The sequence below is a fragment of the Urocitellus parryii genome, chromosome 4 (genome assembly GCF_045843805.1).
Source record: "Urocitellus parryii isolate mUroPar1 chromosome 4, mUroPar1.hap1, whole genome shotgun sequence".
NCBI lineage: Eukaryota > Metazoa > Chordata > Mammalia > Rodentia > Sciuridae > Urocitellus > Urocitellus parryii.
In genome coordinates, this window is record NC_135534.1 from 56,224,780 (window position 1) to 56,250,493 (window position 25,714).

The window sequence follows — 25,714 nt, forward strand, 5'->3', positions numbered from 1 at the left end:
GCAGCTATTTTTATAAAAACAATTGACCTCTACTTTTTTTGCTCTTGTACTGTTCTTACCTGGTTATGATATTGAGGTTATTGGAGAAATTTCTGTATTAGAATAAATTATCTAGAAAATTTATATAAAATAGAGAATATTGGTTCTGTAAAGATTTGGTGGAACTTATCTGTAAAGTTACGTATTTTAAAGAGTTTTTTTGTGATGGGTGTTAAATAACTAATTTAATTAAATTTTTTTCAAGTTATTTTTCTTGATTATGACTATTAATTTTTTTCTAGACAATTTTCTATTTCATTAAATTTTCAAATTTCTTGGCATAAAATTGATCACAGTATTTGCTAACATTGCTAAAAGTTCCTAATATTTGCACAGTTATGGTTTTCCATTTGTAACAGTTTGTTTTTCCTTTATCTTTTTTTCTTGCTCACTTTTTGTCAAGGATTTAACTAATTTGTTAAAGCTTTTTAAAAACTCAGCTTTTGAGATTATTCATTCTATTGTTTTATTTGTGTGTACTCACGTTTGTGTATGCATGTGTAGCTTAGTCTTTCATCTAACTTTTGATGTGGTCTGTCATTACACCCTGTGAGTCAAATTGTAAGCTTCTAAGCAGCTTCTAATTCCCATAATAATCATTTTGACTATTATTTAAGATGTGTGTTTTTAAGTTTCCAAATTTAAAGACATATTTGACTTTTTAATCTTTGATTAATACACATTGCATTTTAGTCACAGAATATTGTCTGAAGAACATCATTTTTTTTAACAAAAGTTTGCTTTGTAGTCTTATATGTGGTTACCTTTTATAACTATTCCATGTTCCTTAAAGTGTTGAGTTCAGGATTCCATGTGTGTCACTTAGATCAAGCTTATTAATTGTGTTGTTCAAATAATCTATATTCTGACATGTGTCATCTGCTAGGATTATCATTTACTGAAAGAGATGTGATACTTTTTAAATATGATTGTGAATTTTGTTGATTTCTTTCTGGAAAAGTGCTCCTTATTATGTCTGTTGGAAATGAGGTCAGTTGCACGTAATGGAAAAACCAACTAGCATGGCTTATTGTAAGAGAATTTCATTTCTCAAGAATAAAGAAATCTAGTAAATAGCTCTGAGCTGGTCATGTTCTTCAAGAAAGTTTTCAAGGACAAATATCCTAATTTTCTGCTCCTTCATTCTTACGCTAGAATTACTTTGAAGTCATAGTCACTAAATGACTTGTCTACCTCCTGCAGCAACTTGGTACTATATACAAGAAAATGGTAGAGGTTGAAGGGAATCATATGCCAATCAAAATTATTTCTTTGTGTCAGGAAAATAATAGACTTCCTAAAAGTATCATCCAGTAGATTTCCACCCATATTCTTGTGGCCAGTAATGGTTACTGATGATCCTTTGCTGCAAAAGAATCTAGCAAATTGAATATTTTTAACTGGGCTCATTAATGCCCCAATTGAATTGGGGTTCAGTTATTCAGGAAAAAGGAGACTAATACTATGTATAAAACCAGAAGTGTTATGCCATAATTAATTTATCCATAATGCTTTTCTCCTTAAAGACCATGTCTAATATTATATGAACTTCAGTTAATATTTATCTCATATTTTTCATTATTTTTAACATTAATATGTTGTATACTTTAAATTATTATGAATAGCATAGATCTGGATTTTAAATCTAATCAGTCTAATCAGTTTTCATTAATTGAAAGTGTAATCCATTTATATATAATATGAATATAAACATGTATGTATGTATTGTGTGTCTACATATACATATATTACATATATGTAGTATATTTGGATCTATTTCTATCATCTTATAGTTTTTACTTTCTAGTTTATATGTTGATTGTTTTTCATCTCTATTATTTTTTTGTCATTTGTTGAATTGATCATTTTATTGGTTGTCCACTACACCATTCTTTTACTAATTTCTTATATTAGGAATTTGAAATATCTCTCTCATACCCTTTCACCAAACATTACATCAGACACCAGTATTTGTAAATCTCACTTTGTACCTTTAACTTGAATCCTCACTGCTACTACTTTGATCATTTCTCTGCTGAATTTTTTGTATAACCATCTAGATGGCTTCCCAGAATCCTCTTTTTCTGCTGTCTGAATGACTTCACTGAACTAGCTCTTTAAATAATTAGGAAAACAACTAACCTTTATTTTCCTGGACTTGCCTACATGGTCCAATCAAATTGAGAATTCTTAACAGTAAGGACTCATAAAAGGAAGATGATAATGCCTAGCTTGTTCACATTAGCATCTAGGTGAATGGTGATCATTACTGAAATGCAGAATACTAGAAGTGAAACTCTTTAAGAATGAAAGATCGTGAATTGAGTTTTACACATGGTGAATGTGAGGCATCTGTTGGCCATCCAAATGGTGTGCTGGATAGACTAGTACATATATGGGCTTTTTGTTGTTGTTCTTTTTAGATATACATGACAGTAGAATGTATCTTGATATGCATACATGGACTATAACTTCCCATTCTTGTGGTTATGCATGATATGAAGTTACACTGGTCATGCATTCATAATGAATATAGGAAAGTTATGTCCAATTCATTCTACTCTATTTCCTATTCCCATCCTCTTTCCCTTCCCTTCATTTCCCTTTGTGTTACATAAATGAGTTTGAAGCTTAAAAGTAGAACTAGTCTGAGCATACTGAAGGCAAGGGAAAGGACCATCTTAGATGGTAAAGAGTGAAAGGGAAGCCATGCCTAGGACCAAACTATAAAAACTTCTTACATCTAAAGTGCCAATGGAGTAGAAGTTTCCCCAAAGGAAACTGAATAGATTGAGTCAAAAGGAGGAGAAGCAAGAGAATCTAGCACTGTGGAGTCCAGGAGATGTGAATATTTTTATAAGAAGGAAATGAATATTTATGACAGATACCTTTGAGAAGTACAGATGAGAATAGAGGGTTTCTATTTAGTAATATGGAGGACACCTGGGTGAGAGCAGTTTAGATAGAGCCCTAGGTGCATAAGCCAGACAGAATTAGGCTGAGGAGCAAGTGGGAGATAAGGAAGTTGAGTTATTTTGTTCAAACAATCCTTTAGAGAAGTTTGGCAAGATAAGAAAGTGATGGATAGTAGCTGGGAAAGGCCTATGCTTTTAAGGAGGAAGTTAATTTAACAATGCATGTTTAAACACTAAAACATAGGATCCAATGGAGAGTGAAATGCTGAGGAACAATGAGTGCCAAGATAATCCATTAGGTTTCTGAGAAAGCTTGGTGGGTTGGGGTTTTCAGCCTACTTGGTAAGATGAGGAGTACATCTTTCAATACTGGAAGGAGAATAAAGATGCAAACCTCTTCATAAGGATATTGGCAGCAAGTTATGGGAGTTCCTGTCTAATGATTTCTGTTTTTTCCATGAAATAGGAAGCAAAGTCATTCTTTGATAGTTAGGTATAAATAGTAAGAGTCAAAAGATTTGAGAAGAAATAGGAGATCTGATCAATCAGTAAGTAATACCAACATTTCATTGAAGTTCTAGTGTCAGGGATATATCACTTCTAAATCCCACACACACAAAAAAATAAATAAATAAATGCTATTAGTTTCACCTATAGATATGAAAACAAATTCTAAAGAATTTACCCAAACTTATAAAGCTGGAATGTATGCCACACAGATGGCAGAGCTAGGCTTGAACCTCAGATCTGTTTAACTTTGAAGCTGACACTAATTCAGAAAATTAAAAAGAGTGTGATAAAAACAGAAATAATCTCCAGGTTTTCACTGATTTGCTGAAAATTCTCTGCTGTTCCTTCATTGGCCTTTCTATAGTTCATGTGGATATTTAAGATCTTTTTGTGATCTACTTGAAAAGTCTAACCTGCTTGAACAGAGTTTCTTCAGTAGTTTCATTTGTTTCTGATAAATGCCAGGCATCACTAGGACTAAAATAGAATTTGGGGTCAGATTTCTTCATGGCTGGGGAACTCTGCAGCTGTGACAGATGGATGAGAGAGCAAATGCTAGAGGGAGAAAGGGGAAAATAAAATCTGTCCTAAACTGAACCTTCTGTCCAGACGGTAAGACTTGCCTTCCAGACATGTTGTATGCTTTGTTAGGGGTCCCTTGTTTTTGTCCTGGTATGTCTGAGTGAGCATGCTCCTTGGGCATCCAGGAACCTGTTCTCCCAGACCCACCCTACCTTTATCCTACCTTCACTCTCTGGTGCACTGATGCCCTACAGTAATCAGAAGGTTTACGAAGAGCAATGATAATGGAGTTGTGAGCATTTTTGTATTCATGTCTGTGAAAGGAAAAAAATCTGATGAAATTGCATTGAAAGTCTCAAGATTGGGAGGGGGAAATGGGAACAGATGATTTGTTGGTGAGGGAACCACTGTAGTTTTTTTAAAAAAATCTACCTTTAATCTCCCGATTTATAGAATAGAATACTTTGTTGGACTTTCTCAGCTGAAAATGAAGAAAAACTTAAATTTCTCATATTCTGTCTTTGACAGCCTAAAAAATATTTTGGAAACTGTAGTACATCACATTTTGATCATGTGTGTGTTATGTTTAACTACTTTGTATTTTATCTGCACTTTTGAGCAAAATGAATTGGAACTCTGCGTGTGAAGAAATAGTTTTGTTCACTTTTGCTCACTACAAACCTTGTTCACTTTTGCTCACCACAAACCTCATAAATGAATGAATAAGCTAATTAAACTTTCAGAGTATTCTCACCAACAGTTTTCATTGGCCTCTGGTTCTCACTGGCCTCTGGTTCTCATTGCTTTCTCTTTACTGACATTTTCAGAAAGTGTGTTATACCTCTTTTAATTTTAATTTTCTCTAGTTGCTATAGTTGTTGCTTAAGTTGCCAAAACAACTTAAATTTTTTAAATATGTAAGCAGGGTTAGATGTCATCAGTAATCACATGTACTATTGATAAACATCAGACTTTCACTCTTTTCCCATCCAGCTCTAGTTCATAGCCTGTAGGATTTGAAGTCAGTAGAATTTGGGGCCACTACAGCATAATGGCAGTCCTTGTGCCTCTCGGGATGCAACTACTAATTACCAACTCCTCTTCTGCTGATGTATTCTATAGCCTTATAATCTCACTTGAAGGAAGCCCTAGCTGCTTTGGTAAATTACCCTTCAAGGGATTAAAGGTGTCAATGGCCAGGCCACCTTCCCGGTGCTGCCTGACAACATGACTCTCCAAGCCAGCTCCAATGATTCCTTGTTCTTACCAGCTATGAGGACCTACTGCTTCCTCACATTGGTCACTCTGTAGTTAGTAGCTTCTCTGAGCTCTGATATTCCTGGGCCTTGGGTCTCCATCTGCAAGTGTATTACTCTCCTTGGTATTCTCTTTTTCCCACTGAATTGCCAAATCCTAGGCTCTCCTCACCTATGCAATGATAATGTACAGATAATTCTTATTCTAAGAATCCCCTAATATTTTGGTATATTTGTATTGGGAATTTTGTTTAATGCCTAAGCATAAACACACAAATACTTTTTATTTCAACAAACCTGAGCTTACACCATGCGTATTCCTTTGCAATCTGATGTTTCTCTCTTTTAAATAAAAACACTTTCCACATCAATTAATCTTCATTTTATGTCTATGGCTATTGTTATTTTCTTGCATGTGTGGATGTACTATAATGTCTTTTAGCCGATTTTCTATTGACTAGTATTTGAGTTACTGCTAACTTTCAGCTTTATACCATGATGTAAATCTTTGTATGTATGTTTTTTACACTATCCAATTGTTTCCTCAGGATATAGTCCTAGGTGTAGATATTTAAAATCAAAGGATATACACATTTTATGGTTTTTATATATATTGTTAATTTGTCTTCTTATCTGGTTTTATTGTTTTATAGTTCTGCAAATCATGTACAAGTGCCAATTTCATTTCTCTCTCCTAAACATATTATTTAATTATCTTTAGTGTAGGTATGTATATTTATATTATAAATGTACACAAAATAACTTTATGAGTTAGAGAAATTATACCTGATCCTTATAGAAAATTTAAACGTTATACAAAGCCGTAAGGAAGGCAGTTAATACCCTCCTGTCATCACATTTCTTTCCATGAGAGATAATGATTTGTAGCTGTTTTGTTGATCCTTTTTCTAATTGTAGTTATTGTTTGTTTAGTTTAGACTTTCTAGAGTTTTTCTGTTACTATAATTTTATTGTTCACCAGTCTAATAAGCAAAATATGACATGGCCATTTTGATATGATTTGTGTGTTTTAATATTAATGAGGTTCATAACACCTTTTGGTAAGTTTATTGACTATTTGTTTTTCTTTAGTGACTTGCCTATTTTTTTTTACCCATTTTTGGAATAAGAATTACTTTGTTTCCTTAGTAATTCTTAAGATCTCTTTAAAATTAAAGGTGCCAGCTTTGTTTTTTGGCCTGGTTAAATGTTTATATATTCCCATATATAATGTTCTTCCAGGAGAAACCCAGCCTTTAGATTCATGCTTAGTAAGTCTCTCCTAAGCACTTTTACTCCTGAGATTATAAAAACTTTTTATATTAACAATAACAACATTAAGAACTAATATCTGTTATTAAACATTTACCAAGCCCTATTCTAATAAATTTGTATATACCATTTCCTTTCTTCATCAAGAACTCTATGAGGCATATAGTATTTATTATTAACTCATTTTACCAAAAAAAAAAACAGAACAAAACAAACAAACAAAAAAAAAACTGAGACACAAATAGTTAAGTGACTTACTCAAGGTCACATGGTGAGTGAAAGGTCCTGGAATCAAATCCAGATAGTCTGACTCCAGATGCCACACTCTAAACTGTAATCTCTATTTAAAACACAAATCTGTTCAGAATTAATTTAGTGTATTTATAAGGTAACAATCTTAACTATTATCCCTCAAATAATTAGCTATCTCTATCCCATCTGAATAAACCAATATTTCCTATACTACCAATAATGTCATATAATGAATACTCACATTTTAAACTTTTGTTGCAGCTATAAAGTACAAACCTCAAAAATGTAATGAAATTGGGGTAAAAGTGAAATAATTAGAATTTGAAAGCTAATTATTGTTGTCCTTAAATGGACACTCTTACAATAAGCCTATTGATTGTGGGATCTGTTAGGAATACTAATACAGGAATTTTCTAATACCAATACAGGAATTTTTCTAAATTTTCTAAATACTAATACAGGAATTCCTTTTCTCTACATCTTATCCAGTTTTTATTATTATTTGTATTCTTGATTATTGCCATTCTGACTGGTATGAGATGAAATCTCAGTGTAGTTTTGATTTGCATTTCCCTAATTGCTAACAATGTTAATCATTATTCCATGTATTTGTTGGCCATTTGTATTTCTTCTTTTGAGAAGTGTCTGTTTAAATCATTTGCCCATTTATTAATTGTGCTATTTAATCTTTTGGTGTAAAGTTTTTTGAGCTTTTTATATATTCTAGATATTAATTCTCTCTCATGAGAGTAGGTAGCAAAATTTTTCTCCCATTCTCTCTCTTCACATTTCTAATTGTTTTCTTTGCTGTACAGAAGCTTTTTAATTTGATGCTGTTTCAATTATTACTTCTTGGCCTTATTTCCTGAGCTTTAAGGGGCCTTTTGAGAAAGTCATTGCCTGTGCCTATATGCTGGAGTGTTGACCTTACTTCTTCTAGGAGTTACATAGTTTCTGGTCTAATTCCAAGGTTTTTAATCCATTTTGAGTTGATTTTCATGCAGGGTGAGAGATAAGGGTCTAGTTTTATTCTTCTACATATGGACAACCAGTTGTCCCAGAACCATTTGTTGAAAACCCTGTTTTTTTTCTTCCACTGTATGTTTTTAGCACCTTTGTCAAGGATCAGATGACTTTATTTTTTGGGTTTGTCTCTGTGTCTTCTATTCTGTACCACTGGTCTATGTGTCTGTTTTTAATGCCAGTACCATGAAGTTTGTGTTACTATAACTCTGTAGTATAATTTTAGGTCAGGTATTTTGATGCCTCCAGCATTGCTGTTGAGGCTTAAAATTGCTTTGGCTATTTTGGGTCTGATATTCTTCCAAGTGAATTTTAGGACTGTTTTTTCTAGTTACGTGAGGAATGTCATCGGTATTTTGATGGGGATTGTATTGAATCTGTATATTGCTTTTGGTGGTATGGCCATTTGACAATATTAATTCTGCCTATCTGTGAACACGGGAAGCCTTTCCATCTTCTGAGGTCTTCTTCAATTTCTTTCTTCAATGTTCTGCAGTTTTCATTGTAGAGGTCTTTCACCTCCTTGGTTAGATTTATTCCTGGGTTTTTTTGTTTGTTTGTTTTGAGGCTATTGTGAATGGAATTGTTTTTCTGATTTCTTTCTCAGCAGATTTGTTGTTGGTATATAGGAAAGCTATTGATTTTTATATGTTGATTTTATAACCTACTTTGCCAAATATGTTTATTAGCTTTAGCAGTCTTATGATGGAGTTTTGAGGATCTTCTATATATAGGATCATATCATCTGCAAACAGCGATGATTTGACTTCTATAGGAGACATGTGTAAGAAATGAAAATAGTTTTTCAAATTACTATTTTCCATTCCCACCAACTATGCATGTGATTTTCAGTTCCTTCACTTTCTTACGGAAGGACATTTAACCATTGAGTCACATCCTCAGCTCTTTTAATTTTTTTATTTTGATACAGGGCTTAGAACCTCACTAAGTTGCTGAGGCTGGGTTTGAACTTTTGATCCTCCTGCCTCAGCCTCCCAAGCCACTAGGATTATAGTCATGCACCACCACACCCAATTGTCACTTTTTTTTTTTTTTTTTAAATTTCAGACATTCTACTGCTGGTGTTTGATTGTGGCTTTTCTCTATGACTCATGATTTGGGGCATTTTTATATATATCTTCTTTCATTAAATTGATGTTTTAGTTTTTTGTCCATTTTTAATTGAATTATTTATCTTCTAATTTATGTTTTTGTATACTTACAGTTGGTCACACATCTCATTAGTAGTTTCAGTAATTTTCCACTTGGTTACCTTGGTTTTCTAACAAAGCAATCATATCCTCTTTGAATAATTATATGACAACTTATTTTTATAATAATTTAGTATTTCATGTATTTTTCTTGTTTTATGACATTGGCTAAACAGCCCAAACTATTGAATAAAAGAATGGTAGTAGGAATTCTGGTCTATATATGGAACTTAATCATAATGCCATTAGATATACAGTATTAAGCTTTGTGTGTTTTAGTATAAGTGGATATTGAATTTTATCTGTTATATTTTCTATTGAGATGTTTGCATGTTTTTTCTCCTGCATCCCATTGATGTGACTTGTTATATTCCTAGTTTATTAATTTTGAAATATAAATGCATATAGAAATAAACACTACTTGGTCAAGATATTATTAATACTGCCTGTAGATTTTACTTATTAATATATTACACAGGATTTTTCAACCAAACCCATATAAGATGTGGCTTATAGTTTTGTTTGCTTGTTGGTTACCATTCTGGTGGAGATGCTTGCTTGTTTGAGCATTTTTAATGTTGGTTTCAGAATCTTACTAAAATCAATGGAGATGCTGAAGCATTGTTATTATTTCCTCTTCTGGGATGTATTTTTAAATAATTTGACTATGTGTGTTACCTTGTTATCCCCATTCTCCCAGCCATTATTTCCTTGAGTGATTTTTCCCAGCCTTATACCTCCTTTTCCTATATTGTTTTACTGATGATGCCGAGCCCCAGAGTTCCCAGGCCCCTGCCTTACCTGTTTATACAGTCCTATTGCTGCAAGTATAGGTTCTGTCATCATCCTTGGCTGCCCTGTGTTGTTCAGGTTTGTATTTTATCTTGAATGACTTCTCATGAACTAAGCTGGAGGGCATTTAATGACCACATCTAGGACAGCAATCAGCATAGTTGTCACGACCTTGAGCCATGTAATTGGCTGAACTATATAAAATTGCTGATATTCCCGTTTTGACCTACAAAAATGGCAACTTCACATAACTCAGCCTAGTGCTTAGACTCCTCCCGGAGTCTGGAAGCACCTGGCACCTGGGAAAACCTGTTCTTCCTTTCTGTTGGAAACTCTGGAGGGTGATACCATCAAAAGAGTGATTGAGGCCCCAGGTATGGAGGAAGGACTTCCTGTGAACATTTCAACATGCTTTTTACATTTATATAAATTGCTCTAGAGAGTTTCTTGCTTTGCTGTCCCTGAATTCCTGGGGAGACTATTCAGTTGAGCCCCTACTGCAACTCTTTCTAAACAAAAGTAACTTCCTGCCATCACTACAGAATCTGACTCTTTGAGTAGCAAAAAACATCAGTATTTCTTTTCTTTGCTTTTTTTTTTGAAGGGTGGTGGGTACCAGGGATTGAATTCAGAGGCATTTAACCACTGAGCCACATCCCCAGCCCTATTTTGTATTTTATTTAGAGACAGGGTCTCACTGAGTTGCTTAGCACCTTGCTTTTGCTGAGACTGGCTTTGAACTGGCAATCCTTCTGTTTTAGCTTCCTGAGCCACTGGGATTATAGGCTTGTGCCGCTGCACCCAACTATCAGTATTTCTTTTTCTTTTTTTTAATATTTATTGTTTAGTTTAGGTGGACACAATATCTTTATTTTATTTTTATGAGGTGCTGAGGATCGAACCCAGCGCCCCACACATGCCAGGCGAGCGCGCTACCGCTTGAGCCACATCCCCAGCCCAAGTATTTCTTAATGATAAAGGAGACCTTACAAAACCCAAGACAATTCTAAGTAATCTTAAAAACAACAGAAGCTTGAATAGCATTGTATAGTTGAAGGTTAATTGCAATAGCCTCCTTCTTCGTTTTCCTGTTCCTAATTTGTTCCATCTCCCACCCCCTGCAATTCTGTTCTCTGTATAGAAGCTGGAGTGATGTTTTTAAATTACTGGTTGGTTCTTATCACTTCTTTGCCCCAAGTCTTCCAGTGATTCCTCATTTCATCTCAGTAAAATCCAGAGTCCTTACAGTGGCCTACAGGATTCAGACCCCACAACCCTACATCATTTTTTACTTCCTCCCCAGCCTCTCACCTATATGTTTTAGCTACACTAACCTCCTTCCTGTTGCTCATTCACACTCCTGCCCTGTGCTCTTTTCTCTGCCTAACCACTGCCCTAGATAGCCCTATACCTTGCACCCACTTCCCTCAGGTTTTCTCCCAGATGGCATCATCTCTGAGGTCTTCACTGGATATCCTATTTAAAATTGAATCTCCTTCCACCAGCTCCTATAGCTTACTCATTTAACTTATTATCTGACTAGAAATGCAGTTTAAATGGCTATCCCATTACGGAAAGGATTTTGCCCTTCCCTCATCTCCCTTTTATTTCTAGATTCTAGTATAATGCCTGGAATATTTGTTGAATATGTGAATGAATAAATTTAAAGTGACTGACTTGACAGGTGTTGCTCAGTGGTAGATTGCTGGCCTAGCCCTGCGTTTCATCCCCAATACCACCGAAAAATGAAAAAAAAAAAAAAGAATTAAAGAGAAAACTGGCCTTCTTCCCTGCCCCTACACTTTTCCCTCCCTTACTCATTTTCTCCTTTCCTTCCTTCATTGCCTCCATTCCTCCCCTCCACATGTCCAGATTCTCCCCTGCTTCTCCCATAGCTGCTCTTCCCAAGTGAATGAGAGGAGAGCCAAGCCTTTGTGGAGAGAACAGATTCCTACACACCAGAAACTTAAGTCATTACCCTAGGGAATCAGGGAACTCCCTGGGTCATCATGGCAACTGCCGTTGTCCAGGTTTGTCTCTCAAACCATCCTAACACATGAAGTGACCTTGGGCTATTACTGACAAGTAGATTCCTTGTATCAGCTGACTCATTTTTCCTAGAAAGCCTGTGAATGCCTAATGGAACACTGGGTGATTAAAAACTACAGACCCTCTGATATGTCCTAGGAGTTGGATTGGGAGGTTTGTTCCAAAATTATTCTAGTAATATCTGACACATTCTAAAAATCTCTCTTTTTTTAATCTTGTATTTATTTTTATTTTTTATTGGTGCATTATAATTATATAAACTAGTGAGATTCATTATGATATGTTCATATGCATTTAATTTGGTAAGTTTCATTGCCTAGTACCTCCCTATTCCCTCCTCTCCTCCCTCCCCCTAATCCCCATACTCTACTGGTCTTTCTTCCTTCTTTTTTCCTGAAAATTCCTTCCCTGCCTTTCCCCCACTTCTCCCCCTTTTTTTCTATCTTCCACATGAGAGAAAGCATACAACTCTTGATTTTCTGAGTCTGACTTATTTCACTTAACATCCAGTTCCATCCATTTTCCTGCAAATGATATAATTTCATTCTTCTTTATTGTTGAATAAAACTTCATTGACATATATATGCCACATTTTCTTTATCCATTCATCCACTGACGGACACCTAGACTGAGTCTATAACTTGGCTACAGTGAATTGTGCTGCTGTAAATGTGTATGTTCCTATTGCTATAGTATGCTGACTTTAGTTCTTTTGGGTAAATGAGGAGTGGCACAGCTGGGTCAAATAGTAGTTCCACTTCTGGTCCTTAGAGGAGCCTCCTTACTGATTTCCATTATGGTTACACTATTTATAATACCACAAGAGTTATTTCCTCCCCCCCCCCTTATCCTCACCAGAATTTATTATTGTTCATAGTCTTGATGGCTGCCATTCTAACCAGAAATGAAATCTCAGTGTAGTTTTTATTTGCATATCCCTAATTGGTAATCATGCTGAACATTTTTTTCATATATTTGTTGGTCATTTGTATATCTTCTTTTTGAGAAGTGTCTGTTTAATCCATTTGCTCACTTATTAATTAGGTTATTTGGGGTTGTTTTTTTTGGGGGGGGGATTTATTTTTTGAGTTTTTTATATTATTCTGGATTTTAATCCTCTGCCAGAAGAGTAGCTGGCAAAGATTTTCTCCTATTCTGTAGGCTCTGTCTTCACACTCTTAAATGTTTTCTTTGCTGTGTAGAAGCTTTTTAATTTGATAGTATCCCATTTTAATTCTTGGTTTTATTTCCTGAGCTTTAGACATCCTTAATAAGGAAGTCTATGCCTGTGCCTGAGTGTTGGAGTGTTGGCCTTATGTTTTCTTCTAGCGGTTGCAAGATTTCTGGTGATTGATCTACTTTGTATTGACTTTTGTGCAGGAAAAAATCACTGTCTTTTAATGAAGACTTAGGGTCAGAGAGTACATAGGGATGGAAAGTATCATTCAAACCTATTCTTGACACAGGGAAATAGTTCAGCCTCTCTGATGATATCTGATAACCTCCTGAAGCTCTCAGGCATATCATTTAAAATGGCTCTTATTTGTTTTCTTTCTTGCTAATTCTGTCCACTGCCTAGGAATTCTTCTAGCATGCTTTGTGTCACCTTTATCCAGCTTGTAGATCTGGATGTAAGAATGGTGGAGAAGAATCCTATTCTGTGCTGTCCCTGATCATTCTGCCTTACCCTTTCTGTAGAGAACACTGCTATTCACTTACTGGTATGCTGCATGCTTATCATGGACCCACTGTGCCAGGCCCTATTCTAGGAGGTACAGAATGACACATATAATGAGTTAACACATATATTTCAGGAATTGTGTTAATGGCTTTACAAATATTAGTTAACTTAATTTGAGAGAGAGAGAGAGAGAGAGAGAGAGAGAGACTATTCTTTTGTTCTTATTTGAAATGCATCTAAGATGACTCCTGATTACACCTATACTGCCCTTTAGTGTAGTCAAACCTCTCATTTCCTTCAATTGTGTTATAAAATTGCAGTGGATACAGAGGAGAGTGATGTGATGCTGGTGCTTGAAGGAAAGGCAGATTCTTTTTTTTGTTAAAGTGCCGTTTGCCCCAGTTTTCAAATTGGTTTCAGTGAGGGTACTTCTCTCTTGTTTTCTCTTTTCCCCATTAGCTGCCAAGGCAAAATAGTTCCTCAAGATAAATGATAAGAGAGGAGACCAATCCTGAGGCAAAAATATCATGGGTCAAAGGAAGGAACCCGGGCCCTTCTAGCTCCCAGTCCAGCTCCTCTGAGTTTCCTTAAGTCTCCATCACACAAGAAGGAATTTGGCCACCTCCCCATTTACCCATCCTTAAGAGCCTCTAGGGCTAAGAAAGGGTCCCCAGTTGGGGGCACTGTAGGCCCTAATCAGACTAATTGGGAACATGGCCTGGGCACTAACTAGCCATGGGACCTTGGGTAAGTGAAATAACTTCTCTGACCCTGTTCTCCTCTGAAGAATGGCTGCAGCCCTGGATAAATGAGCCACAAGGATGACATAGTTCCTACCTTCAGCATCTCAGAGTCACAGATCTTTAATTTTGTATGGAGATAGAAATATGGATAAAATATAAAATAAAAAATATGGAAATATGGACAAAGAGTAGCCAGAGCAGAGAAAGAACACAGGCTTGGAGAGATGCTGAAAATGGCACACAGGAGATAACTTGGAAAGTTAGGTCTTCAGAGATACAAAAGAAAATTTTGCCTCCATAGAAGTGAACAGTGGTAATTTGGGAAGAAGAAACAGCACACAATGGAATGAAAAGGAAATGTGTTGGGGGATGGGGGAGTGAAGAACAGTTCAGACTGATTGGAGAATTCAGTGTGTTAGGAGAAATAGTGGAACAGCTGGAGATGCTGTCCTTTATAGGATATACTGTGAGATTTGGATTTTAACCTAAGAGCACCCAGGGTTTGTTGAAGGATTTAAGGAGTGACGTGACCAGACCTGTGTTTACAAGTAAGATGGATCAGAAGTGTAAAATGCTCCTAATCTTTTGGATACTGCTGCAAAGGGAATGAGTAGGAAGAGTGGTCATCAAGAGATGTTTTAGAGGCAGAATCAACATGACTTGGTGACCCTGGTACTAAGCATAATAGGAATGAAGGAAGAGCTGAGGGAGACAAAAAAGGTATGCAGGAATGCAAAGTATTCTCCAGTAAATCTCCAGTAGATGATTTTAAAAACAAAACAAAAAAATCTATGCCCTCTGATTATCCTTGGGTTAAGTCTCCATTTATGGTAGAATAAAAGTAGTGTATTTTTATTTATGCTTGTTCATGAACATGTTGATTTAACTCACTTGCTGCTGTGCTTCTCTTTGGAGGGCATATTTACTTGAAAATCCCTTCTTCCCGTCTCCCACAAAACTGCATGAATTCTTAGTTTTGATGGAAATTTTCAGGATGACAAGAATGCTGAGAATGCAGGGTGAATTCAAAATTATTTCCAATTCTTCTTAGTGTTTTCTTTTCTTCAAAAGCCAGAGAAACACAGTGTATCCATCAAAGCCAACACACATGCTCAAATCTAAGGATGCTCTGATATTCCCACAGCCTTTAACTAAGAATAAGTTTTCATCTCTGATTTCTTTGTTTTTTTTTTCTATGAGAATTGATGGATCTTTTCAGAATGAGTTATTGAACTTCAAATTAAATTCTAAAGCCTTTTCTATAGCCCTTGAATTTAAAAAAATGCTATCTTTGTTTAGCCAAGAACTCCCCTTAACTAGATATACTACCTAGGAAAATAAAAGGATTAAAAAAATATCACACATGAATCTCCAAGTATCATTTGAGGAAGCATGATGAGAAAAAACAGAAGTTTCCAGTACTCCAAATTCCTATGCCAGGCACACCAATGCTGGGAATTCACTTCATCTTGTCCCCTTTGAAAGTATACACGTCCCTAGGATGCTGAATTAAGCATTTTTTAGGCAACAAACCTTCACTGTTTCTAGCCCCTTCACCTCAAAATCTTCCTTTCCAATACAATTGCACACTCTACCAGACCCTATCTCCATAATTATAGTTGTCCTGCTCCAGGAACGTATGGTCTTCCCTCACCTTCCAGTTAATGTCTGAGAGAGGGAATTATAGGAGATCAGGACTGGAGAGGGCTTTACATTTTTTCCATCTACCTACTTCAAACTTAATTCTTCCTTAAACTAGAAAAACTTTCTAAACAGATGGGGAAATGACTACATTCAGAGAATGACAGCCTTTGGTTTTAGATTGTGAGAGAGAAGAATATTCTAAATCTTCCTCTGGCTCCCACTTATTAGTCCTAGTTCTTATCCTTCGAATCAAAATATGATATAGCTACCAGAAACTAATTTTGCTTATCCTTGGAACCATTGAAAACACTTTTTAGGGCTGGGATTGTAACTCAGTGATAGAGCATTTGCCTAGCATGTGTAAGGCTCCGGATTTAATCCCCATTATTGGGGGTGGTGGTGAAACAAGTTGGTGTCTGACACCAATAGAATTAGTGCTGAGAAGAATCTTGTGTTTTTTGAATGTTTCTTATAAAGCTTAATACCTCATCATTGCTCCTTGCGTAATCCTGATCCTCTTTTATAGTGGTTCCAGCTTTTATCATCATCTTCCAGCCACTTATGTATATCTAAAATTGAGATTCCCAGAACAGAATGAACATTTCAGATGTCTTATGACTGGTGTACACCCTTCCTTTTGAAACTGTACCTCTATTGATGCAGCCTGAAGCAAAATTACTTTCTGGTAGCTATATCATATTTTGATTCAAAATAATTTTTAACATGCATTAGGTTGCACCTATTTCAGAGATTACATCATTGACTTTTTAGACTGTTAGTTAATTTATCTTGACAAATTTATATTGTTAGTCTTTATCCATGTCACCTATCAGGATTTTTATGGATCTTGATTCTAGACTACAATGTATTTATTTTGCTTGTTGTTTCATATCCAAATTCTATTTCTTCTTCTAAATTATTGATAAATTACAGAACTGAATAATACCTAGCTCTTTGAATAATTAATTAGCATTCTTTAGGTACAGTTGTCAAACTAGATATGAATGCACATTTACTATCATCTGGGCTACTTTGATCCAGATCATCTACAAGGATATCAGGAAAGAGCTTACCTGAGGTTGTGCTGAGGTCACATTCACTGTGCCTATAGAGGTTCCCTGATATGTAGGTCCAATAACCCAAATCAAAAAAGAAAGTGATATTAGTTGTAATGAACCCATTCAGACTCAATGATTTTTGAGGGTTCAGAAACCATACCTTTCCATAATCAATACTAATAACGGGCCTGAGATGAGAACCAAGATTACCAAGAAAAACTCAGCTCTTTACACTTGGTATGTGGTTTTCATTTGCCAGGTGGTGCCTGACCATTGCCCCATGCTCAAGCTCTGCCCTGTCACCCTAGATAGTTGGTTTTCATGGGGGAAAAAACCAGTTTCCTCAAGTGTTGAGAAAAGCAGGGTACCTAGTAAGCCTTCAGTGAGATATTATAATTTAAGTATGTCACAGAAGAATGTGCCTGCCAAATTTACCACAACCTCCCTGATTTGGGCTGTGTTTAGAAACATGAAAGACTCAAGTCCCAGTGGAACAAAGCCAGACATCATAAATTTCCTGATGAGTCAGAGCCACTTTTGTTTTATAGGGGGCACCCAGGAAGGCTTTGAGGGGAAAACCCCAATCATGTGGGAAGGTAAGGAACTACAGTGTCTCCTCACCTCCACAGGTGACACCAGCCCTATCCTGAAGTCTTTACCCTATCCTGAGTATTTACCAGTGCATCAGGCCAGAGAGGGAATCCCAAGCTGGGAGCCTGTCTATGGTTGGACAAAATTCTGTGATAAGCACACATCACAGCAGGTGGCCTGCCCTTGCACTCACTCCTTGGTGTGTATGACAGAGATGGTAGTGTCTTGAGATGGGGTAGCAGGAGAAAATTGGATAGACTCTAGATATTTTTGAAGAGAGAAATGATATGACTTGCAGATGTGGGAGGGTGAGAGAACAGGAGGAATATAGATATGATGTCTACCACGTTTTTAGCATCAGCCTCTTAGAGGTTTTACCACACTGAGATGAGGAAAGATTTGGTAGGAAAGCTGGGGAAAGGATAGGAAAATGAACTCCATTATTGAAGTATTTTTAAGATGGAGATGGCTCTTAAACAACTGTAAGTGGAGATCTAAAGAAGACGTTTGGATATAAGAGGCTCTTATGTGAGGAAGAGGCTGGGGAACAGATATGAATGGTGGGGTCACCAGTATGTTTTTCATGTTAAACCAGGGAACTGGATAAGACCAGATATAGTAGTAATGGGCTTTTTTTTTTTTTTTTGTCGACCCTAAGAACTTTACCCATGTGTTTACCTATATGATGTTGTTATCTTGTCCATTCCTAGCTAAACATATAGTGGGCCAAAGAAAATCCTTTCTTAAGGGAGGCTAGTCTTATGGAATTAAACTTAGAATCTCCTGACAGAACAATTCCAACAGGAATAGGAAAGGCATGGCTGGTCCCAGCTCTCTCCCACAACCCATGAGGGCTGCTGGTTTGCTTGTGCCCCACCACCAGCTCAGAAAGTGTCATCCTCCAGGCACACTTCCAATGCAATTAATCATGTTAATATCTATAAATAAAGTGCAGTCAACAGTTACTTTAACAGTGCATGCTAATTATTGGTAGAATCCGTCACTGGAAAAGGACATTTTTGCCAATTTTGTCATGTTTGGGGAAAGTATGGGGAATACATTTTCTCTTTTTGAGAAAGTAGGAAGATCAGATCATTAACAGCTTCCACATTACAGGTGGACCAGGTTTGAACCATCAATGTGATTATTACAGGTGAGGGTAGAGGACATTTGAGAGAAACATTGCAACTAGGATTGTATAAACAAATGATTTCTTGCTACTGTTCTTTACAAGGTTTTGTTTTTGAAAGAGTCTCTGTAAAAATAGGATTTCTCGGTGAGCTGATAATGCTGACAATGGTGATAATGGTGGCAGGGAGTAGGTGGGGACTGGGGAGGAAGGAATGGAGCTCACTGGACAGCTGATAAAAGGCTCCACAGAGAGAGCCTTTTATACTCTCAGTATAATATGTATTAAGGACCACCTCTCCTTCATTTATGCATCACTTCATTAGTGCAAGAAACATTGACTGAGCCATCCCTACATGGCCACCACTGAGAGAGGTGGATAAATGGGCCTTCCCCCTAAGGAGTTCACAGACTGATGTAGGGGAAGACAGATTTCCTCAGTCCTCCTATGATTCCTCTATAGGTCTGAAATAAAAACTGACAGATACATATTAACAGGAGAAAAGATAAATTTATTTAATCGAAGTTTCATATGACACATGAGCCTTCAGAAATGAAGATCCAAAGACTCAGGGAAAACTTTATTTGTAAGCTTATGTTCAATGAAGAATGGAAAACATGTAAAAATGTGATTGAACAAAAGGGTCTGACCTAGTGGTGACACACTGAAGGGGGAATCTCAACAAGGCCGGTTTATTCAGATCTTCTTGGTTTCTCTGTCTTGGTGTTTCTTCCTCCTGGAAATAGGGCAGGACCACTTCTGCACTGAGGGCCTTATGGCCTCCTATCAGACAAAAAGGCACCACTTTATCTCTTTTGTTCATCTTATTAGCTTTAACTCCTTGTTGTGTTATTTTAGTTATTTCCTTTGAGTATTTGTCTTTAACTGACATAGATTAACTTAAAGTGGTATTATGCCATTTGTACTATATATAATACAAGAACCTTGCAACAATTCTGGTCTCCTGTTTTCCAATAAATAACCCCAATAAAATGAAAATTTCTCTTTCTCAATATTGATTTTTTTCAATCCCAGGAATGACTCTGAATGATCCTTCTTGGGGTATACACCCATCCTTCATCCCAGCAAAGCACAGGGGCGTAAGTATTTTAGTTAGCCTGGATTCTTGTAACAGCCCTTCATATCTTCATGGAGTTTGTAAGGAATTCACCAGAAGAGTCCAAGAAGAGGAGTACAAAAGTGTACTAATTAGCTAAAAACTACAGCTATCTTGGCCACTCCAGGCAAACAGATCAAGAAAACATTCACAGGTTGGTAGGTAGTGAATTCACATATGCTTGCCATAAATTCCCAATGCATCTTGCTAACAATTCTGAACTTGGCCATACAAAGCTGGAGCAAATGAAGCATTTCTTTGTGTGGCATTTTTCTTTCCCCTTGTGTTCTCCAGGGTACTCAGCTGACACTGAAACTTCTGCATATCTGATTCCTGTCAAGCAGAAAAAGAAGCCACATACTCCACCACCCCCTTTACATTTGACTTTTATGAGCATTTCAGAAAAACTTTTACTAAGAATCTAAGCACGTCCATATACATCGGAATTTGGCACCATTGACATTATGGACTAGATAACGGGCTTCCCTCTGCCTTGTAGGATGTTTAAAGTATCCCTGGGCTCTACCTGTTAGATGTCATCACCCTACACAGTTGTGATGATTAAAAATTTCTCCAGTAATGTCAAATGTCCTCTAAGAGAGCAAAATTTCTATTAACTGAGAACCACTTGATTCGGAATGTTTATAAAACACTGAAATCTACAGGTTTCTTAACCCCAATCAGATAAACTATTTGGGAAAAACAGTTACCATTAGGTGCCAGTTAACTCCTGTTCCACTGCCCCACAAACCCATGTCTGTTCAAGGGATAGTGACTGTTTTACACTACTGCAGATTCAGCTCCAGGCCTCTGAAAAGAGCAGGCTCAACCCATGCTTATAACCATGGCGCATGTTAAAAGAATAAGTGAAGGGATGGATGGATGGATGGATGGATGGATGGATGGATGGATGGACAGACAGATGGATTGGTGGGTGGATGCACACATGAAAAGAACAAAACTTGGAAGACTCTTTACTGTATTACTTTGGGGAAAGGAATGACATTGTGGGCATATGCATGAGAAAAGGGAATATTTTACTGCTTAACTTGAAATTTTTTCTATATTTGAATTTTATTTTTATAATTTAGAAAATTTTAGAAGAGTTCTTTTTAAAGCACTTAGAGATCAAACCAAACATTTTCTCTTTGATAACAGTTTCTTTAACTTATATTTAAAAGAAAAAAAAGTAGAAATGTGTGCTGTAGCCCCAGTTCACATTCTGAATATAGTACTGAGTATAAAGTTTTATTATTTTTAACTCATAAGCAAATAGCCATATAATGTCAATCTTTGTGAATGGGGTCTATGCTGGGAAAGGGATCCAATGTACCTGGTACAGAAGAGATCTGACATAACATATTTTATTATGTGCATCAGCCTTGAGGGCAGGGACTGGACTGAGAATATTTTCATATCCCAGACCTTTATTTTTATTAAAGTATTTATTTTAATTATATATATATATATATATATATATATATATATATATATATATATATAACAGAAGAATGCATTTTGATTCATTGTACACAGTTGCAGTACAAATTTACATTTCTCTGGTTGTACATGAAGTAGCATCACACCATAAGTGCAGTCATACATGTACCTAGGGTAATGGTGTCCATCTTATTCACCATCTTCCCTACCCCCATGCACCCTCCCTTCTCTCCCTACCCATTGCCCAATCAAAGTTTCTCCAAACCTTACAATGTGGGTGTATGTACAGGAAATATGTCAAAAGAATTGATTATGAAATTTTACAAGCATGATTTTGGTTGCTCTTGTAATTACTTTATCAAACCAAGGTTTTCTGGGCAGGATGAGGTGAGAGGAGAGATCGACGTGCAGTGGAAAGCCTTCCAAGGGAAGAGTGAAAGTCAAAGGGCAAAGGAATGGGGCAGGGAATAAGGACAAAAAAAGGATGATTTGTGAGGACAGCTGTTGCTTCTCTTTCCCATCTGCTACCAGCAGAAAGCTGGGTCAGGCTTATCCTCTTCAGATCCTGCTCCCAGGCAGCAGGGAACCCAGTATCACAAGCAGCCATAGCTTGTTGTGTGCGAACCATCACTCTTAGAGAACCCATTCCCCACAACCTCTCCCCAAAGGGAAATGCCCTGCTGCCTGGTCTCTTGAGGTCACAGCTCCAGGAGCCAGGGGAAACTGGTTTGCAAGGTGAGGTGCTTGCATTACATGGGGCAATTGATGCAGGGAGATGCAGAGCAATCCATCTGCCTTAGTGACTAAATAGATCCCTTTGCTTTGCCTCATCCTCCTGTGGAAGCAGTCAAGGCGGGAGGTTGGGTGAGGTGACCTTCCAGAGCTGAATCTGTGCTTCTAAAAATAGAAGCCTCCTTGGAGAATCTCGAAAGGGAAGGGAGACTGTGGATGTTGAGGGCAAGAACCTGACTCCCCAGAGCATTGTCAGTATGAAATTGTATTAATTAGACACAGACACCCAGCTTCATAACCTCAGGTATCTCTCAGAAATTGAAACTAGATGAACTGGCTTTTTTTTCTATTCTCTCTCTCTCTCTCTCTCTCTCTCTCTCTCTCTCTCTCTCTCTCTCCTCAAAAAGGAGAAAGAGGCTCATGTCTTCTGACCTATTTGAATGGCTGCACATCACACAAAAAGATGTCTTCCCTAGCAGAGGGAATGGGGGCTCCTTATAGAAGCACCAGAGAAGGGAACAGCTGTGGCAAAGGGGGACCTTGGAGACAGGCAGCAGGGCACCCAGGGGTCTGGGGATCTGCTCTTCTCTTTCTTCATGGAGACTACAGGATGAAGCAAGTGTCCAGGTGTGTCCAGGGCCATGATGTGTGGGGTCATGGGCCGCCACTCTCACACTTATGCAGTGCTCTTGTCCAGAGCTACGTGAGGAGCTAGAAGATTTCTGGATATGGAGTCCTGCACAGGTCACATGTGACTAGGTTGTGTGCAGTGTTCTGAGAGTGGGGACTCACAGGAAGATTGTGGTTGGGCAGAGTATATGGGGATACTGTGGCTAACTTGAGAGCACTGTGTAGGGGACCTTGTGGGCTGGGTGCAGACCTCTTTGAAACCCTTTGCAGTGCATTGTGAGACTGTGCACACAGAGCCTGGACTGGGGTGGCTATGCACCACTGTGGGGCATCTCTGTGTAGCTTTGTGTGGGGAGCTCTATGTGGACTGTGGTAGGGATGTGAGTAGAGTCACATGGGGGAGCACCATGGAAGATTGTTAAGGCTGTGGAGTTCTGCACTGGAGGTTGTGTTCTGGGCTACAGGGATCCGTGGAGGCTGTGCAGGGCTGTGTGTGGCTAGATAAATGGTGGTAGAAGTCCTGGACGGCCTCTGCAGCTTTGCCATCTAAAGATGTGCTGCGCTTCCTTAGGAAGAGAAGCTCCTAGAGTGCAAGGGTATATTCTTCTCTATGTGACTGACAGGAGAGGAAGAGACACCAGTGACTCTTCATGACTGAGCAAAAGGAGCAGCATGGTCCCTTCCAGTGCCCTGGCACTGAGCCTCATGCACACCTGGACGAAGACATTTTCTAATGCTTCACTCTGCTTTCTCAACAGGACAATGTGGATCTTGGAGAGCTGATGTTTTCCCTCTGTTATCTTCCCACGGCTGGCAGGCTGACCATTACCATTATAAAAGCAAGAAATTTAAAGGCAATGGACATAACAGGAGCATCAGGTGGGACATCATCAATTCAGTCTGTCTGGTTCTAATGTAGTGTCTTATATAGTTTCTAATATAGTAATAAAGCACATTGACTCTGGAACCAAACTGCATAGATTGAATCAGAGAGCCACCACCTTAAGAGCTGTATGACTTTGGGCAAGTCATGTAACCTCTCTAGGGTTCAGATTCCCATCTGTAAAATAGAGTAATAATAGTATCTGGCTCATTGAGTTGTGAGATTAAATGAGTTAATACATAAAAATTCATAAAACAGTATTTGGTTTATAGTAAATGCTACATAATTTTAGTTGTCAGTAATATTATTTTTCTCTCAGGTCTTCTCTGTCACCATGTAAACTGGATCTGTGGTTTGTCCGTCCTGGTCGAGCTTATCTAATTGGTCTTTTTCCTCAGATATCACCATCCCAGGCTTATTGAAGATTGCAGATAATTCCATTTCCTTATAAAAGTGAACATAACAGTTTGGGTTTTCCAATGAATAAAGGGCACAATGGCTCACGATCACTGAAATCAAAGAACACAAGATACAATATATTTTGTGTCCTATACAAGCCTTGGCCTCTCTGCCCTTTAAGTCCCTCCTGGGATGGGTCAGGGGTCAGGAAAGCACATGGCTACGCAAGTAAAGAAAGATGGAGAACCTGCCATTGAGCAGGAGTACAGTGTGAGGCACGGGTGAGACCAGCTGTGTGATGCAGGGGTCAGCTCATCACCGGCCCCCATCAGCGGTGCACCACAGGAAGCCCGTGTTCCTTTCTCCCTGGAGGATGGACTGCTTCTCCCCTTGAAATCTGATGACAGGAGGCGCCCTGTACCCCAGGAGATCCACCCCCAGGTGCTCTTTCTCCATGTGTAGGGATTCAGAAATTTTAGGAATCCAGGAATTCCCTTTCTCAAAGCGCTGATCTTTAGGAAAAGATTCCCTGAGGTGGCTCAAAGTTGGAGGTCTGAGGCCTGTTTCCCACTCCTTGGAAGTGTCTGTATTTCTCTTTCTATCACAGACAGGCTGGTCTTAAATTCTAGCTGGAATGTTTTCTAATTTGGTAACAGATGTTTCACACTATTTTTAAATTTCACACATTTTGAGGAGACAGTGTCCTGTGCTTTTTTCTTGAATGAATGACTTAATTATCCTAACTAGTCACTGCCCAGATAGCACGTTAATTAAAATCCTCAAAACTCCAGTCCAGAGGCAGGTAAAGGAGTTCTGTGTACCATTGTCCATGCAAACCCACCATCTACGTTAACCCTCACATTTCCCCTGCTTCTCACGGTCTATACAGATCCCTATGTGAAAGTGTCACTGATGTGTGATGGCAGGAGACTGAAGAAGAGGAAAACATCCACCAAGAGGAACACGCTGAATCCTGTTTACAACGAAGCCATAGTCTTTGATGTCCCTCCTGAGAACATTGACCAAATCCATTTGTCCATAGCAGTCATGGATTATGACCGGTGAGAGCCCTGTCTCAGTGCAAGTCTGTCGTGCCCTGGGCAGCGAGAACAGAAAGGAATGGCCATGGATTCTTAGCTAGTATCCCAGGCTGCAGGAAATGCCTGAACAAGTAGCACGTAGAAGGAAGACTGACAAGGAATCACCAGTTTCCAAACCATTCTGTAGAGTCAGATTACCACTGTGCCTCAGTTCTTCCATTCTTTCCTCCCACTTTCTTACATCTTTCTCTTCCTCCATTCTCCCCACACCTCCATCTCTTCCCTTTTTCATGTTTGCACACCTCCAGGAATCTGGGCTTAAAGAAGTGCCCCACAAGTCATATCTTCTGTTGGGCAATCCTGATTACCTTTAGGGAAAAGATTAACTCAAAACAGTAGAATGATTACTGTAGCCAGACCATCAACATTTCTAAATACATAACTTCAATCTTTTTTTTTTTGTTCTCGCAGCCTGTTTAATAAAGATCATTTCCATCCACTTAAGTCTGAAAGCAAACACAGAAATGTTCTCTTGAAAATGCTTGAATCAGTATGGATGACAGGGTATATTAAAATGCATAAGATGCTAGACTTTTTAATTAATACAGCACAGAAGAGATATTTATAGCCTGCATTGTAGCCAATTGTGTATTTAAAGGACAGATTTGAAAAACAGTCATTTTAATATGCAAAGGAAGTACCAACAGGGAATTATACATGTTAAACCAGTCATTAGACTGAAATGCAAAGTCTCTTTTTAATTAGAAACCTCCCACGTGGTCTGGG

The 25,714-nt window shown here is 37.8% G+C and overlaps 1 protein-coding gene across 1 annotated transcript in view; it reads left to right on the forward strand.

Annotated features, from left to right (window-relative positions):
• Window positions 1-25,714, forward strand: part of Syt9 (synaptotagmin 9) — a 131,360-nt gene that overhangs the window by 93,501 nt on the left and 12,145 nt on the right. Inside the window, exons 4-5 of the mRNA XM_077797263.1 lie at window positions 23,365-23,485; window positions 24,778-24,949. Coding sequence (XP_077653389.1) covers window positions 23,365-23,485; window positions 24,778-24,949 — 293 coding nt within the window. The remainder of the gene's footprint in view (window positions 1-23,364; window positions 23,486-24,777; window positions 24,950-25,714) is intronic.